Raw genomic sequence first — 17,696 nt, 5'->3', positions numbered from 1 at the left:
AAAAAAGCCCGCCTAAATAGTTCCGGGTGTAACTAACTCTCACTTACCGCCTGTTCCTCCACTGAGGGTCGCGGGGGGGCTGCAGCCTATCCCAGCTGAATGGGCGGAGGCAGGGTACACCCTGGACTGGACGCCAGTCAGTCGCAGGGCTAACACATATAGACAAACAACCATTCTCTCTCACACTCACATCCGGGTGTAACGCGTTCATTATATAGTTTAATAGGAAATGTTTTGCTTACGTTATCACGCCTTAATGGAACAAAAAAATAGTCTATGTGCATGAAGTTACTACATTATTCAGAACTAATAGTATTTTGTTTTTTGAGGACTGCACTTATTTTGGCCGTTTTTATATACAATGTACATTTGATGCAGCAATTCAATTAATGCTTCTCCAGCATATTGATTGAGCCTCACTTATTTTAGCTATAAGCTGATATGGTTTTACTTTATTTATATGTAAATGCTGTATTACAGCATTTTTGTGTGAGTACTCTGTAGGACTCAATACACTGTGGCTGTAGTAAATACAACACCACCACTGATAATAATAATAAAAACAGCAGAGTTTTATTCAATTATCTTTAATTTCTCAGCATGAGCTTTTCATCACAACAGTTTCTCTTGAAGGTACATTCTTAAACACAACAGTCCAGTGCCAGTTCAGGTCAGAGTTCACAATGAAACATCGACAAATATTGATTCCCATGTGTCAGTCATAACAAGAAAATGTTTTGTTATTGCCAATTTCTTGCCTTTTACCCCTCTTCCTCCCATAAAAATCCAATAACCACCATCTCAATTCAGCTCTATGCATACCTGCAGCTCTCTCCACTTTACCATCCACAAATATAACTTAAGAATTTTGTTGCTTTTCTTCACATCTCCCCTTTATTGTGCATTTGTGGATATGACCCACCAATTTCAAAGATTGTTACTGCACATCATGCGTTCGTGATTAAACTGCTCGCATTAAAAAGTTTCAAGTAATGTTTCAAGTATGGATGTTTTGTACTTTAAGTGCATCCAAATATCCACAAAGCGTGTATTATCTGTATTATCAGAGATTTGTTTATTAAACGTCAGCTATTGAAGTTGTAGGTCTTGAGCTGCTGTCCTCAACTCATTTTAAAAAGAGTTAAATTGAAAAATGAAAGTATAAAAATATAATTTCTGGGTGGATACGCAACACAATTAAGACCCAGTCATATTTTCTGACCCACTCTCTGAATGTTCAGCGATGTATGCTTTTACGTGAATATACACTTTGCGCTGGGTGTTTACTGCATACAGAACCTCAGGCAGGAAAGAAACTGAGAATGTGATGGACTTCGCTGCAAGGCAGGACCACAGCTCTGTAAAGTTGACTCATAACAGTGCCATTTCTTTCTCAGAGAGCTGTCTAGATGTCATAGAAGAATCGCACCAAGTAATAGCGAATCCCAAAAGCCATTGCACTGCCCATTACCTAAAAAAGATGAGACTCAGGTGAAGCACACACACTTTAAAGAGTGCCTGGATAATCAAAGTGGTCTGACACACACCTGTATGATGAGCATGATGACTGTAAGGGTTCTCTCATGGGTGGGACCGAGAAATTTCAGTACGAGATTTATTAGGGTCATGTTGTTGCACTCAATAAAATCATCATCTCCCTCCTGGCTTCTTCGCACCTCCAGCAGCTTTAATAACTCTGCTACCTGCAGAGGATTCAATGTTTTACTTTTTAAACCACACAAAAGAACAGAACTTGGAAAGACTGCCACTTATCAGCCCTAAGATCCAGATGAGTCATCATACTCTGTTCTATGGGTTATATAGACATTATCAGACCACAATTTTCACATAAATATAAGAATAAAAGCTATTAAATGTATATCAGTGAAATTAAGAAGATGTTGACTGCTATTCTGCACCTTTCTCTGAATGAATGATACTAGCTTCACTGTATTACCTGCATGATGAGTTCTCCTAACTTGGAGAGGTCTTTTCTTTTAAATTTAGAGTAGCTCATCCCCAGGTTGCCCGTATCTGGATTCAGCCTTTCAGTGGCAGCACCATTCGACAAAAGATAACAAAAATAGAGATATGCATATATCAGCATTAATGACCATTAATGAGATATCATAAAACACACACGTGTGTACACACACTGGAAGTTACCTGGGGAGCCGGTGTCTGGGGCAGGGGATGATATGAAAAAGCTGGGGGAGGGAGTAGATAAAATTGATAACTTGAGGGATGAAGAATAGCAGCATCATCTTGCTGAAGTGCCCTAGGATGCCGACCACAGCAAACGTCATCCCAGCAAAATAGCAGAAAGTGTCTCCCACGAACACAGATGAAGGGTACCTGCAACCCAACAGACGCTCTTAGAAATACTCTCTTATAACCACTACAATCTTAAAAAGGTCACCAGGTCAACTTACCAGTTGTGATAAAACAGTGCTAAATTGGTGAAGAAGAACGGTATCATAAAGTAAAGGGAGAAAACGTGGTCATCGTGGTAATCCCCTGAGAGACAACATTACAAATAAAATATCAAATAAAAAACCCTACTGACATTTTAAAAATTCTTCAGCATCAAGAACCGGAATGTCTGAATAGGATGAAAAAATGTGTAGGTTTATTTTCACACAGTACTTGTGACACCCACCACTGAGCTCCAGCACATTAAAGGTGATGATAGAGCCGGCGATAAAAAGAGCTTGTCCAGATTCAATCCCATTGATGCCTGCTAAGATGTTGATGGCATTTGTGCAGAATACTGCCAGCATTCCCATGTAGACATAGTAGAGAATACCTACAGAACAGATGTCATTTATTATGAAGACAAAAGTAGAGTCATAATGTGTTTCTCTGGAATACGAACACCCTCCAGGCTAAAATTAAGCTGACATTTCATTGATAAGTTTGGATCTGATTTTGGTTGAGCAGGCAGCTTTATAGACAGGGGCTCTGTGATGCCCTAGCTTCCTGATCACAAATGCATAGTACAAACATTCCAGGTGCCATGTTCCATGAAATGTGAAGGCTGCAGGAATCACACAACTCACCGAGATCCAAGTGCAGTCCAAGCAGACCTCTGAATGGTTTGGGCACTACGATGACCGTGTTGCCAAAGTTGGTGAAATAGACCATGAGCAGAGGTAGGGAAGCCAAAGTGGGAAGCAGGAGCTTGTGTCTCCAGCGCAAGTTGAGCACATCATCGGCAAATCCCAGAAAGATCATGCAGCAGATGGCCAGGAGGGCACCGATCAGCTGCACAAACTGAGCAAAGAACAAAAGTGGTGAGTCGGGCGTTGAAGTTCAAAGACAAGTGTTAAATGGCGGAAAGACGGACAAACCTCGTCATGAGGGAAGCCCTTACACTGGTTTCCTACAAAGCAGCTAAGGAAAGGCACTGGGATGAAGCAGAAGAGGATGATGAGGAAGACTGTCCCACTGATTACACCCTGGGACTCCGGGCTGCAAAAGAAGGCACACGGAAACACGGTGAGGGAAAGTACAACACAAGTGCAACAATTGCCAGCGTTAACGCGGGTGACTCACATTTCCTTTTTGGATGTTTTATTTAGATCGATTCCGTACAATCTGGCGGCGATGAAATGATCTTTAAATGCAGGAATGAGTTTCAGTGTGGCCAGGCAGCCGAGCGCCGACAGCAGGCAGTTTATAACCAGCGGCAGGACGGGAACTGGTGACATGTTTCCAGGTCTTTATGGTCGGTATCAGATCAAAACACGCTTCTAGCTAAGATGACGTTTCCCTTACAATCGATCGATAAACAAGATTGGACTGTCACCAAAATATACCATACTCATAATTTTTCACAAAGTACGTCTACAGGATTTTGCGGTCAATGTCTCAAAACTCTACAGGCCCAGTAGTGATCGATAACACCTTTCATGACCACTCATTTTCGCTATCATCTGTTCACAACGGGGCTGTATTTTGATCACTTCCGAGTCAAGTGCCGAGTGCCACGAGAAACTTGTATATCCGGTTATGATTTTCGAAATAAAATGCATTTTACTAGAATTTTAAAAACCTAAATCCCATTAGATGACATAAAAAGTAAAGAGCAAATTTCGTAAGCACTTCACAGACACCCCCCCCCCCCCCCAAAAAAAAAAAAAAAAATTAATTCGATAAAGGAATCAACAACTTAGGGGAAATGACTGTGTTAGATGTATCGTGTATTGTTTTGTTGGTGTCTCTGCTTAAAAAATCATTTTGCAACAAATAAGGGTTTAAGTATACAAACTGAACAAAACTAACGAAAAGCAAATATTTTATTATACATCAGAAGATGATCGGGGCTGCTTAAACAGAGAACAATGAAAATAGCTTGTTAGTTCATAATTCTGACTTGAATTTAATAAACTGATCGTGGTCTGATAATATTGTTTTTCTAATCCTTTTCACATCCGTTTTACATTTGTTGACCAGTATCACACATGAAAACAAGATATGACTTTTTTCTGACTGTAGTTTCGTTATTACAGAGCACAGTGGCGCGTCTTTTTTCATATCCTTTCTGATCAAACTCTTATTCTGAAGGGCTTCAGTTTCACTTTGTCGTTTCCGCTGCCGCTGTGCTCAACAGCGCCGCCTGTGTTGCTCTGCTGGGTCCGCTGCGTTGTCGGAATTGGCACTGTGTCGAGCTTCGGTTTACAGAAGCAGGAGGGTCCGGAGAGCCGATATTCTGGTCCCGTGGCCGAGTGAAGCGCGCAGACTGAGATCGAGCGGCCACTGGGCCGCCACCCGGACCGACAGTGGTCGACTTACCGCTCACCACCTGGAAATGAAAGCCGCGGGTTTGCTGTTGGTGCATACCGCCCCGGAGCCCCCCATGCTTCCGATGCCCTGCATTCGATCACCTGCAGCCCGCATCTTTAGTTGAATGGTATGTAAGCGTAAAACTACGCTTGGTTGTTGGAGTTTGATCCTTTTAGCTGCGCTGTATTGGACCTTTTTATGATAATGCATGATGCGTTCGCATTTATCGACATAAGGTTGTGTCTGCCGATAAGGTTGTGTCTGCTGATGTGCACTGTATTTGACGTGTCTACACAGTCTACGTTGATGAGGGTTTTAGTCCACTTGTACTCAGTGCATGCGCTCTGCATTACTGTTATAACTTGTAATTGCGCCGTTTATTAAGACAACTGACCCTTCACAGGTTACTGATCTGCGTTTGCTGACCGTCCTGGACCTGGTGATATGAGAATCCCCAGGAGCCAGTGATAATGGAGCTCCAGGAGTTGGGCTGGCTGTGTCTGGTGTCTCTCTTCCTTGTCTCTTTACTCATCGTACTGGGATGGCTTTGCCAGTATTGTATGACCCTGCTGCATCTGCAGGGATCCAGGAGCAGAACCAAACAAGTGGGTGGAGACTCACCCTGGCCACAGCTCTCCGTCACTGTCCCGAAGCGGAGCCTGGCCGGAACCGTGGGGAGTTTCCTGCAGAAGCTGTGCTTATGGTGTGGTCGACGACCTCCATCTGAGGCCGGGGTTAAAGGCCTGCTGACCTCCCTGTTCTCCTACAAGTCCGTCAGGGAGCAGTGCCAGAGAACCTGGGTCAAAGCTCTGAATGAGCAAGCATGCCGGCATGGGGTGAGTTATTTAACATAACTATCAAAGCTGGCAGCGTGCGCGCCTGTAGCTACCTCTGCACGCAGATGCATGAGGGCCTGTGCTTGTGCTGTGTCCATGAGCTGTGGTTGTGTGTGGGCAGGGGAGATGGAGGTGTGGGAGGTGGAGTGTCTAATCGGTAAGAGCACGGGGAGGCAGCGCTTTGTGTACGCTGCACTGAGGATCAGTCAGCCTAACCACAGTACCAACACCCACACCTCATAAAAATATCCCACTACCTTGGCCTTGGCGGGAGGATATTGATGAGTCCATCCCAGCGAGCGCTTGTCTCACCTTGTAAGCCAAAACCAAAAACATTTGAAACTGCTTCAACGCTGAATGTCCCTTCATATATCCTAAAGCCGCCCTGAAGGACTATCTCATTTGTGACGGGTCCTCAGATCTGTGCGAATCAAAGCATACCACACAGTCAGATGCTTCCTTTGAGCGCTGGACCAAGAGAGCGAGCCCCCTCCCACCTCTGAGGACCCACGTGTGCATGCAGCAGAGGCCAGAGGAGTTGGTGGAGAGTTTAAAGGGGTCAGATCGATCGGAGCCGTCACCTTGGATGACTGAGACGGGTCTTTATGGCAACAAACTTAGGCTTGTTGGAAATTTTTCTAAATAATCATTATAGTGTGACAGATGGACGCTGATCACTTTGTGGCAGATAGATTTGAAGAGAGCCAGACTCTGTGTTTTCATCTCTCTTAACTCGGCTGAAAATGAAGAAGAACAATAAAGCCAGAGCCAAGTGGATCTAACGGACCTATCATTGAATAATTCATCAGGTTCCTCCCGAAATGTCAGAACATCGCTTGAGCGTCTGTAGCATTTGAGTGCTGATTCACGATGCTTTGAATATATTTACTACTGCTCCTCTTGTTAAAATCTTGGATTTGAGACGCTGTGAGGGCTTCATTGCTTTTTTAAAAGTCTTTTCTCTTCAGTACTGCTCCAACCGTATCAGTTTGCAGTGTCAAGCTCAGCAACTTCAATCTTTTGTAGTCCAAGAATTAGTCTTATCATATAATTCGCCCGCCGGTACAAAGAGGTCGGAGCGTTCCTCTGAGCCTCCGGTCGGTGGCATGTGCTGCATTGTATATTAGAGTGTGACAGCTTAGTTATCTTACAGTAGCGTAATTGCAGCAGTTAAACCACGGTGACCTTCAGTTACCAAGAAACGTCGCAGCATAAGGGCGAACCTCGGCTGAAGAGCAGTTTCTAGACAACATTTGTCATGCAAACAATGCAAACAATCCCCCGTTGGCAGCAGTTGAACATGAGAAAGTGGATCGCATCAGCGAATGGCTTTTTTTTTGTGTGCTTAACCCGTGGCGACAGTGTGACCTTTTAGCTTATGTGAAAATCTTTAAAAATAGATGATGCTAAGAGGACGATTCTCCAGACTGCATATGAGGAGGAGGAGGAGGAGGAGGAGGAGGAGGAGGAGGCAGAGATGAGCTGCTTGTGTCTGCGCGTCCATGTGGTGTTGATCTGAGAGTGCGAGCCAAAGCTTACGGTGGAATATCTGCTAGCCGGTGTGTTAGAGTGCAGAACAATCTGTTCATGCAATTGCAGCCGGGGAAGGGAAAATAAACCCAAACAACTGTTAATGAAGATACGCTCAAGAGTTCCAAGAAAAGGAGACATTTTCTGCAACATTTTCTTCAACTGGGGCTTTTCCCCCCTAAAGGCAACTCTGATTGCGTTTTCCTTTGATTGTATTGACTTTTAGCTCCTCCCCTAACTGACAGGAAAAACCTGCCGCGGGGGCTAGTGGCAAGAATTCAATGGCCCCAAGCAAGTCACGTCACATTCCTTTGCCTCTCTGTTGCTCAATATCTGCCAACCGGCAGCATGGTTGCCGTGGCCTCTTAAAATCAGCTGTGCTTCGAAATCAGGCAAACTATAAGATCATTTCATGATAACGACGGCCTCAGTGTCTGTGTGTAGAGATTAACACAAATCCTTTACAGCATTAAGATTGATGCAGATGGGTCCTCAAGTAATTCTGTTGTAATGTACTTGAGAGAACATGAAAAAAGGCAATGTTCCTAAAGGGTTGCTCATTGTAGGATTCATTTAGGATTTGATTAAATATTTTTAACTAGTGATGGAGGGAAGCTTCCACTCAAGACTTTACTACAAAAGGTTAATACGAAACTGGGACTCGATGTTATTTATAGTTTTAATACACTCATTACTACAACAGACTATAGCCCTCCAATACTCATGCAGGAGCTTGTAAACTGCTGTTGCTTGCAGCTAGCGTCGTCTAAATGATGTTGAGTGTCATCGGAATGCTGCGCAGAGGGAGACCCTGAGGGGAGACCTGACTCTGACCCTTTAGTCCACTCCTCACAACAACATGACGTGGCTGAAATGCTTCAGGAGCCAAGTGGAAGCTGTTGCGTAATGGCACATGCTAGAGCATCATTTTTAGAGATAAGGTATCAGAGACAGTGGCCTGTTCAGTTTCTAATCCAAAGGCACGCTCTCGAGAGATTTGTGTTTTAATCTGGGACTTGGGGAGACTCAGGATTTCTCCTCTGACAGTTTGAGGAGAGGAGACGATCTGCAGGGTGAAAAACACAGCCCGGCTGCAGCTGCAGGGTTCTTTAGATTTACAGACGGGCGAGTTGAAACCAAGTGTAATGACAACGATTTATCGGGTTGCAAATGAGACCCCTTTTCTCACTCTTCCTGTAACTTTTTAATCCCTGGATTTATGCCCAGGCTTCAGGGCAACTCAATAGATAGTGTTTTAGTTGTTGGTCAAGACACAATATACACACACACACACACACACACTGCATAAACGAGGACAAGCTTGTGAGGACATACATGCTAGAGTTTGCACAATTCCACTGAAATGTGAGCCGAGGAATTAAAACCATGAATCTGTCTGACAGCATTCAAAGCACCACCTGCACCTTCGGGCAGTGGTTCTGTGATGTTTGGTGACCCAGTTGTTTGTACAAATGTTTGCTGAAATATTACCGGCTATAAGGCTGCAGAATTATTATGGAGCTCTTCTTCTTCTCTGCGTGGAGGGAGCTTCGAGCACTGGACTCCCCAACAGAACTGCAGACCACGGTATCACCATCAGGCTGCTGGTGCATCTGCAGCTGACACACAACACCGAGTCCTCGTGCACAAGTGTGCATCTGCAGGAAATGAAGCTCAATGTCCTTTCAAGATGTGCAATTATCAAGAGGCTGGTGATTATCTTTAGGCCACAGTTCACTTTTCCCCCTCTGTGGCTGAACTGCTGGTAGATGATTAATGCTATTATTATGCTCGAGTAGAGTTCCACTTTGCAACAGCAGGCTGAAGCACTTGGAGCTTGTTTTGCAATGACTGAACAGGAAACTAACCTTTCACACTACAGACAATGAATTTCAAATTTGCTGACAGTTAATTAAAATCCACAATCTTGCAGGTGAACCTAGGAGGTGCGCCCGGGTCTCCCACCTCAGTAAAATGAAGACACGGGTCAGAATTATCGTAATGCTTCGTCCACAAATTAGAAAGTGAAGACATTGGGTTGTTAAACATTTAGTTTACCCTAACATTTTGTCAGTATAAATGGCCCAGAAATGAGCCAAAAGCATTAGCTGCGACACATCTTATGGTCTGAATATCATTTACTCGATACTAAAAGGAAAAGGCAGCAAAGGGTCAACAAGAGCCACGGGGTAGCGGTGGTGGTTGGCGGCGTATTTCTGGTTGACCCACAAGCTTCTCAGAGGCATCGGTCCAGCCGGACCCAAAGGGGGTGACGCTGACAAACCTGAAGTGACACCGCCGAGGTCCTCAGGAAGCGTCCCTCTCCAGAATTACCCTCCACACACACAAACACGGTTTGACAGCAGTGGTTCACAAGGACGAACCTGTGATTTTCCTCCTGGCTTTGCCCACTTTGCGACCAAATGAGCTGTGTTGCCTCTGCACAGAGGATAACACACCAGCGCAGAGCACCAGATGGCTGCATTCAACGTGAGGGGGGGGGGTTATAAAAGGAAATTATCCCAAGGAAGAAATAACAAAGACAGTCTGTTGACCCAGCCTCTTCAAGGCAGAAAAGATTTGGATTGATGCATATTGTCAAGTTGACAGTCATTGTTTTATGTTTGATTTCATATCATGTTTATGTTTGATATGAAGCAAGACTAATGGCTGCTGTCAGTGCACCTTTTTATACTGTAACACTGGAGCGTGTGAGCAACATCATGTTATATCTCCATTTTTGAGGCTACATCAAATGAAATGTAGATAATTCAGGAGACCTTATTGTACTGTTTTGTGCGTTACAGGGCTGCTTAAACCTCACTTTCCGTTTCAGTCTCACTCTGCCTCAGTTTCAATAAAGGCACTGATTTTGTTAGATAGTCCAAAGCGTCTGACATTTCTGAGTATTTAGCACAAGATTTAACCCATATGTAATGAGTTCATTTTCCCCTCAATATGAAACAGTCTTTCCCCACCCCCCCTCTGCACTCTGGATGCAACAAACGGTTGAGTGACTGAGCAGTTTTTGAAGCTCCATCCATCCATCCGTAGGAAGCAGAGCCAGTGGCACGCTGGAGTCATGTGACTGCAGTGTCGTTCCACCTAAAACTACATAAGCTTGCATCATTGCACTTGGCTTTCTGCCCTTTTCTCTCTCTCTCTCGCTCTCTCTCTCTCTCCCTCTCACACACACACACACACGCACACACACTCTTATGACTCTTGACGCTGGACTTGGACCTACAGAAACACACGCCTTGACTGTGGGGGATTTGTTTCCTCTACTTTACACCTGTTAATCCAGTTAAAGCTGTCCATTGAAACACAGCTTTTGGCACACTGACATTTGATCGCAGGTCACCGATGTGATGAATGCACAATGGTTAGGGGTGTTTTCCCAGTCTGACACTCCCAGAATAAAAGCTGCACTGCTATAGCACTGGCTGATGCAGCCTGATCATATAGACACACACGCACCGCGCTTGGAACATCCTGATTGAGAGAGTAATTACGCCACTTCTGTAAACTTGACTTTCCTCTTTCCACCCTTTGGTCAAACATCTGTTATTGCCAGTAGCTTTTGGCAGTGTTCTTCTGACTGTTTGGATGCACAGTAATCGTGTTTCCTGCATATTTCAATTGTGAGCCTATGACATCAGCAAGAGAAAACGCCACAGTATTCACATGCTGAAGTGATCATACGATGGATGATCAGGACCATTTGCTCAATTGTTTACTAGTACAAATAAACCTGTCACATGCACAGAATTAAAGTAATGCTGTATCTTATATCGCAAACTGGATCTAGTTAAATGTGCATTTCCAGGCGAATTCATGCACTGTTGTAATTTAAAAAAAAAAACTCCTGACAGATTTCTTTCATTAAAACTGTGGCTGGTTTAATACAGTCGACACTAAAAATCTATTTTGGGGAAGAAAATGAAGTTGGAGTTTGGGTGGAACAAAATGTGTAATTGGTGCTGGTTTGTCTGTTAATTCCTGGGATTAGATACAACTGTGGTGCAGTCATGATGAGCATGTGACCCACGAGGTCAACACCACGTGTGAGGTTTGTCCAATCGCTGCGCATGGATCTTGAAAGCTCTGTGACATTTGATACATTACACACTGATTAAAGATGAATAAAGTGAAGCCCTGACTGGCTATAAATGCCTTTCCTCTTCTTCTTCTGTAATATTAAAAGGCATTTGTTCGCTGTCTCTTGCAGAGCTCTATCCAGATCACTTTTGACAGTGGGCTCCCGTTAACCGCTTCCTCTGCAATAGAAAGTGTGACCTGCACTGACCACTCGGCACAGCGCGTGGTAGGTAACCTGTGTGGTCCATGTTCAGGATAGCATGACGAGATCCTCCTCTGAAGCACGTGTCTTTGGCCAGACACCCGCTACATTTTACTGAGTGCACATCATCTTCGTCATCGTCCTCATCATCATAACTGGAAAATGTTTTCTGCGGTGTTCTCGTCCAGGTTCTACACTGTAAATGTTGTGTGGACATGGTGACGTTCCCCGTCACAGTCACCCAGCAGTCACCCGCTGCTGTTTCCATGGACACCTACCAGATCACTATTGCGCCAATGGTGACAAAGGTACAAAAGCACACCTGGACTTTTGCATTTTTGTGGGTGGCCACAAAACAAACAAGAGTCTGAGAACTTATTATATTCAAATATATTGTTAGATTAAATTTTAAGTAGGTACGGGGCTTTATTGCTGTCTTTTAATGGCAAAAAGCAGATATTGTCCATCTGAAAAACAAATAAATGTTTGTATTTACTATTAATTTAAGTACCAAGTTGATTAGTTTTATCTACTTGGATCAAATCCTTCAGGCAATGCCGCACTTAAAACTCCTTTTCAGAGAGGCCACACATCAAATACTGCAGTTAAAGCCCAATACTTACTTATTTGGTCACTATTATTTGTAATTTCCAACAGTCGGTTTAACATAAGGCAGTTGAGGAGGACTCCTGAAAATATTGCAGCAGATTTAATTTATGTAACGGACCCAAAAGTGATTAATATCAGTTAAGAATGTGGTAATGCTGTCTTGTCTTGTGACAGACTTCCTGCTGTGCTGAATGATCGTTAGCGTGATCTGTCAAATTTACAACAAACAAATGTCCTTCTACCACATGAGGAGGTTTTTTTTTTGTAAATTTGGCTTATGTTCCTCTTGAAATTATTCGTCGTTCCATGCAAGTTAACGTGCTGTCTGGCTCCATTAGGTGGTGCTGTGTCTGGAGGAGGTGGGGGATGAAGGGCTGCTGGTGTCCTGGACCCTCTGCAAGCAGCCATGCTTCAGTCTGACCGTGTCTCCGTGCAAGCTACAGAGACAGGTGGGAGCCTCTAAAATCGATGCATCGTTTGAGTGTTTGCTTGTGCGTGAGTCACCCCCCCCGCCCCCCCACGTTAATCCTGGTGTGACTAATGAATGAACCACCGCTCTTGAATAGTGTTGCATAAATTTGAATGTTGTTCATTTCCTATTGTCTCTAAATGGAAGCGAGGTCGACGAATAAACGGGAAAAAAAATCCAATACTAAGCTGAGGACATTAGAGAGGAAACAACTGAGACGGAAAAACAAGAATCTCCAAGTGTAAATGTTCCATAATGGATGAAATGATTAAATCCCCAGAAGGTGCAGTCATTTTGAAGCAGGAATAATTGCATAAATCAAACCAGTATTTCTAGCTGCTTATGAATAGGGGGGTGTATTCTTACATTACTCGTAAATATTTGTCAAAAGCACCTTTGTGACACATGTTTCTCCTCAGGGTCATGGGGGTGCAGCAGACCTGGATGTAGTTAAAGGTCTCATAGAGGACACGGTGTTCAGCACTCAGCCGGCCATGGTCCTCAGTCTCAGGGCTTGTGCATCTAGTCCTTCGGTGAGGAGTGTTCAGTACATTTTGCCACCCCTGCGCTTTCTGCAACAAATGCATGACCCAACTGGTTGTTGTATGATTCATGATGACGAAATCTATTTTTTCCTCCGTGCCGCCAGGCCTCCGTCGATCATCTGTCGGTAGGATTGAAGTCCACACCGCAGACTGCGTTGACGAGACGACTACTCCTCCGGCAGCTCAGGGCGACTTTGTGTAAAGGTCAGGTGGTTTTTCCACAGCCGTGGATCATTGCTGTCCGGTTTCCTGCTGATAGCTGACGCCTCGCGCTGTGCTTTGCAGGTCAGTGGTCCAGACCGGGGGAGGTGTGCTGCGCCCTGAGCTCGGACCAACCCTCCACAGAGAGGATGACCCGCTTCCTTCCTGTGCCCAGCGATAGCAGCACGCCATTAGAATGGAATGACGATATCAGTCTGTAAGTCGTGCTGAAAGGCTGCGATCAGCTTCAAAAAAGGGAATATATTTCCTGGCTAATACAGTTCTCTGTGTGCATTGAAGGGAAGTGGGCCAAGAAACCAAAGAGCTGAGAGTGAGACTCTTGGAGCGGAACGCCAAAGGAGAAGGTGAGGCATTTCTGGAGGGTGATTTACCACCAGCTGGAGTTCTAAAACTTGATCAGTGTGATTTTTTTGGGCTGTTTCATTTAAGTCATCACTACCTAAATTGCGCTGTTGGCAGCCTGGTTGCTCTTTGTTAGCATTTTTGGGACGTGGCTTGTCCCAACAAGCCCCATTGTGGGGCTTCCGAGCAACACTTAGCACAGATTTAATCTGGTGTATATAAACACATGAAGCCTTCATTTTCGTTTTTGAATCTGGATAGAATTCCTGCCTGGCCACGCCTCCATATCCCTGCAGCCCAGGTGTAAAGTTGGACAGCATAAACTGTCAATAAGCCCAGGACATGGCTTGGCACCAAATGCTACCATCACAGCTGAGGTGAGTCCTAAGATCATTGTTTTTAGCTAACATAGCATTTGTTTACCTTCGAGAGAGAGAGAAAGATGATTTATATATATTTATATATCTCCTTCTAGCAGTTTCCTTAGTATATTTTGAACTGCAGGAAATTCCATTTGTTCTCCTTTCTTCCGCCTCCTCCAGTTGCTGTATTTGGAAGCAGAGGAGCCTCGCAGCACCCATAACTCTTTGCCAATCCGCTCCTCTATTACCCCCACCAAGAAGGTGGATGTGGACCGAACCATCATGCCGGACGGAACCATCGTCACCACCGTCACGACTGTCCAGTCTCGGCTCAAACTGGAGCGAAGTCCAGGTGCTAAACAGCTTGAAGGAATTTTAATGCGTGATAATTACATCGTTCAGATAAGGAAGGGCAGCACTTCATCAGTCGCAGCCTGTGCAGGGTAGATCATTAGTGGCAACATAAACACAAAGTATTTTTTAAAATTGAAATGTAAATACTGTCTGTGGATAATGTATCGTTGGTACTGCTTATCAGCCATCATTCTGTAGAATGTGAACTTCCTGGATACTCATGAGCACCTGAGTATATATAGACACACTTAATGGCAATGAAGCCTTGCAAAAATGGTAATAACCTAATGGTGTGTTGAGTACTGGTGGGGCGAGAGAGAGAGAGAGAGAGAGATCCGATTCCTGCAGATTTTAGAGGAGACAGTGACAGAATATTTTGCCGCAGGTGAATCTCCTCTGTGCTCGCCGTCCAGAGTGGAAGTGACTGAGAAGAAGCCCGTCGTGCTGTCAGATGTCAGCGGCAGCCCCAACTCCAGCAGTGAGTCCCTGAGGCTGAGAGGACGCGTTTTACATAACAGATGCAAAGTAGAATAAGCAACAAGCTGTGGTGTAACATGATAGAGGAGGAAAGCACTTGATCATGATCTCTGCGTGCATGTAGAGGCGTTCAGAAACCTGCCGCTGAACACTGTAAAAACGACTGATAACCTTTGCACATTCACATCGACATGGCTGTAAGGCTGTTTTCTGTTGTGATCCATTTCTATAGTAGGAATATATATTTGTTTTTGTCACTCAGGGAGCAGCCGCCTGTCTAATGGGCTGGATCCTGTGGCAGAGACGGCCATTCGGCAGCTGACAGAGTCCAGAGTGGCCCGAAAGACGCCAACGAAGCGGAGCACTCTCATCATCTCAGGCGTGTCAAAGGTCAAACAGCTACACACACACTTAAGCCGTGTAATGCTGTGGGTCAGTGTTGAGGTGGGATTAGGAAGTCATGATGATTAGATGTTTATATTTAAAATAGTTTGACTTCTTTCCTTGTATTATTGGAGCCAGCGCTGGAATGTGCAGCTTTTAAGGAGGAATAGTTGACATGGCTACTTTTTAATATAACACTCATCAGGTTCCCGTCTCAGAGGATAACTGCACTTTATCGAGCGGCTACGCTGCAGCCATGGACGCCGCCGTGCATGGCAACCATTACGGCATTGGACGCCACCAGGAGCAGGAGGAGACGACACCCTCGGACGTCTCAGAGCGACCGTCTGTGGATGATGTGGAATCAGATACTGGATCTACGGGTGCCTTGGAAACTCGCAGCCTCAAAGACCATAAAGGTAACGGAGCGTCTCTCCATGTTCAACAAAACAGACATTGAAAATATTTATTTTTGATCAAAACGTGAGGAAACATTGTATTTGCTGTATTTAGTATTTTTCTCAACAATACAAAACTTGATGTATTCCACTTTTATAGGAAAGCGCAGCTACTGCCCCCTAGAGGCGAGTGTGCTACATGTTGTACTGAGTCTCGTCCACAAGTCTAATTTGAACTGTAAATCATTGTGTAAATCTCTAAGCTTAATGTCTAACTGTAGCAATTTTTAGGTGTTTTAATTTGTTGATTTATTAATTTCTACTGTAATGGTATCATTGGTTTTCTTGCAGTGGGCTTTCTACAGAGCGGGTCAAAGCTCCTGTTCCGACGCCGATACCGAGAGAAAGAGTCATGCCTGAGCCAGTCCCACGAGGACATCTCCAACATGAGCAATAACTTTGCTGCCGCCGCCGCCAACGGCCGCAAGAAATCCGGCAGTTTTTCGCGCCGGCTCATCAAGCGCTTCTCATTTCGCACATCAAGCAAATCAAAAAACAAAGCCAGCGCGACGAACGGAGGAGCAGGTGCACCAGGTAACTGATGCCATCCAGAGGGCAGCAAAGGGGCTTTTCTGAGCTAAACCCTGCAAACTCGTCTGTGCTCGCTCGGCTGAAACCCCAGCTGTCACCTGCGCAACACACAAGAATGGCACCGCACCTTAAAACATTGTTTTTTCTCTAGAACAGAGTTAATTTTACCTTCAACAGGAGATCAAGTGAATAATAAAACCCTTGCGTAATATAAACAGAGATATCAAAATGCCAGTATAATTCGATCAGTTGACTTTTTTTTTATTTAATGGTTGTTGAAAACTGTTGTTTTTTTTTTTTATATATATATTAAACAAGTACTTTCATTATCTCCCAAAAATGACAAAGTGTAGTCGCGTTACGCTGTAAAATAGAGACAATGAGGTGTGATTTACCATGCAAAATATTTTTAAACACTTTGGTTTTTAAAAAAAAAAAAAAAAATCAGTCCTAATCTAGCTGTGCTGTTGTTTGATGTCGTATCTAAATAATATATTTATCATACTTTATTTGTAACGTGGCATATCATGAATGCGTTTCCATTGCTTTTATACCTTCATCAGGATAGATCTTCAGACAGCTGAAGAGGACAGCGAGTTTAAAGGTTTTACAGTGTGACGTTTTCTGTCAGTTTCAAACACTCAACACTCATTTACACCTAAAATTAATAACTACATGAAATCATCGAATGCATATTTAATCTTTACATTTTTGCAATGAAAGCAGCAAGAGTGATTATATTGTGTTGTGTCAGACGCCTCAGGTGGGCTGTGCGTTCGTAGGAAGTGCGCGATCAACTTATTTATCAGTAACATTGACAGCTTTATTTATTTTGAGCAAAAAAGCAGCAAACTGTGAGTATTCAAATGGAGAAATGCTTCAGCTGCAACCTTATAGATAAACCTGTAGGTTTACAACAAACACGGTTAAAATGGACACACTCAGGGCTTTAAGTGTAATGCTGTAAATTATATATTGGCAGGCAAACCACAAATACACGTTTTCTTTTGACCTTTACTTTATTGTCAAATAGAAATCTATACTGTATCATTATTAATGGCTGCATACATTCAAAACAACCAAATTAAGCAATTTTAGTACATTTTCAGGTTTGTTTGCAATAGCTTTTTGAAGGGATAGCAGAATACAAAGATAAATCCCTACTGAACAAGACTACTTTGTGGTGTAATAGCACAGAACAGGGAATGCAGCTACAGAATTGCTGTTATTATTGAAATGATTAATATATTGCAAAAAAAAATAAATTATTTTTCAAGCATCACTTTGGATTTTTTTTATTTTTTAAGGGTTAAATAACAGTGTCTTCATGGTAAATGCAGAAGAAAGGAATTCAAATAGATAAAAACATGTATGTATATAATCTGAATGACCACGCTTTCCTTTGCGCTACTTTATATACGTTGGTTTTGAATAGGCGCGGAAAACTCCGAGCTGGAGGGAACCTCGTCTATTGGCCCTCCGCGCACGC

General features: G+C 43.7%; 2 protein-coding genes across 2 annotated transcripts; one reads left to right on the top strand and one right to left on the bottom strand.

The window, feature by feature from the left end:
• Window positions 1-571: 571 nt before the first annotated feature.
• dpagt1 (dolichyl-phosphate (UDP-N-acetylglucosamine) N-acetylglucosaminephosphotransferase 1 (GlcNAc-1-P transferase)) lies at window positions 572-3,990 on the bottom strand. Its single transcript, XM_029848856.1, has 9 exons — window positions 3,556-3,990; window positions 3,351-3,471; window positions 3,060-3,273; window positions 2,660-2,806; window positions 2,433-2,517; window positions 2,167-2,355; window positions 1,958-2,045; window positions 1,548-1,703; window positions 572-1,471 (listed from the first exon to the last, which is right to left on the bottom strand). The coding sequence occupies exons 1-9, from the start codon at window positions 3,708-3,710 to the stop codon at window positions 1,406-1,408; spliced, it is 1,221 nt and encodes a 406-aa protein (XP_029704716.1). The 5' UTR covers window positions 3,711-3,990; the 3' UTR covers window positions 572-1,405.
• A 221-nt stretch (window positions 3,991-4,211) lies between these two features.
• c2cd2l (c2cd2 like) lies at window positions 4,212-17,489 on the top strand. The gene is made up of 15 exons (XM_011611552.2): window positions 4,212-4,912; window positions 5,189-5,621; window positions 11,383-11,478; window positions 11,643-11,762; window positions 12,402-12,512; window positions 12,952-13,065; window positions 13,182-13,281; window positions 13,363-13,495; window positions 13,579-13,643; window positions 13,903-14,018; window positions 14,184-14,355; window positions 14,743-14,835; window positions 15,097-15,224; window positions 15,424-15,637; window positions 15,968-17,489. The coding sequence occupies exons 2-15, from the start codon at window positions 5,256-5,258 to the stop codon at window positions 16,216-16,218; spliced, it is 2,079 nt and encodes a 692-aa protein (XP_011609854.2). The 5' UTR covers window positions 4,212-4,912; window positions 5,189-5,255; the 3' UTR covers window positions 16,219-17,489.
• The last annotated feature ends 207 nt before the right edge of the window (window positions 17,490-17,696 follow it).

The sequence above is a fragment of the Takifugu rubripes genome, chromosome 15, assembly GCF_901000725.2.
Source record: "Takifugu rubripes chromosome 15, fTakRub1.2, whole genome shotgun sequence".
In the NCBI taxonomy this organism is placed as follows: domain Eukaryota; kingdom Metazoa; phylum Chordata; class Actinopteri; order Tetraodontiformes; family Tetraodontidae; genus Takifugu; species Takifugu rubripes.
The sequence above is the reverse complement of the archived record's forward strand: the minus strand, read 5'-3'. Positions and strand labels throughout refer to the sequence as shown.

Excerpts from the sequence above, each read along its gene's own strand:
- dpagt1 (XM_029848856.1), bottom strand. The coding sequence starts at position 3,710 with ATGTCACCAGTTCCCGTCCTGCCGCTGGTTATAAACTGCCTGCTGTCG. Across the intron at positions 2,807-3,059 it reads TGGACTGCACTTGGATCTCG|GTATTCTCTACTATGTCTAC; the intron begins GTGAGTTGTGTG and ends TCTGTTCTGTAG. Across the intron at positions 1,472-1,547 it reads TCATCATGCTCATCATACAG|GTAATGGGCAGTGCAATGGC; the intron begins GTGTGTGTCAGA and ends CATCTTTTTTAG.
- c2cd2l (XM_011611552.2), top strand. The coding sequence starts at position 5,256 with ATGGAGCTCCAGGAGTTGGGCTGGCTGTGTCTGGTGTCTCTCTTCCTT. Across the intron at positions 5,622-11,382 it reads AGCAAGCATGCCGGCATGGG|AGCTCTATCCAGATCACTTT; the intron begins GTGAGTTATTTA and ends TGTCTCTTGCAG. Across the intron at positions 13,496-13,578 it reads TGGAATGACGATATCAGTCT|GGAAGTGGGCCAAGAAACCA; the intron begins GTAAGTCGTGCT and ends TGTGCATTGAAG.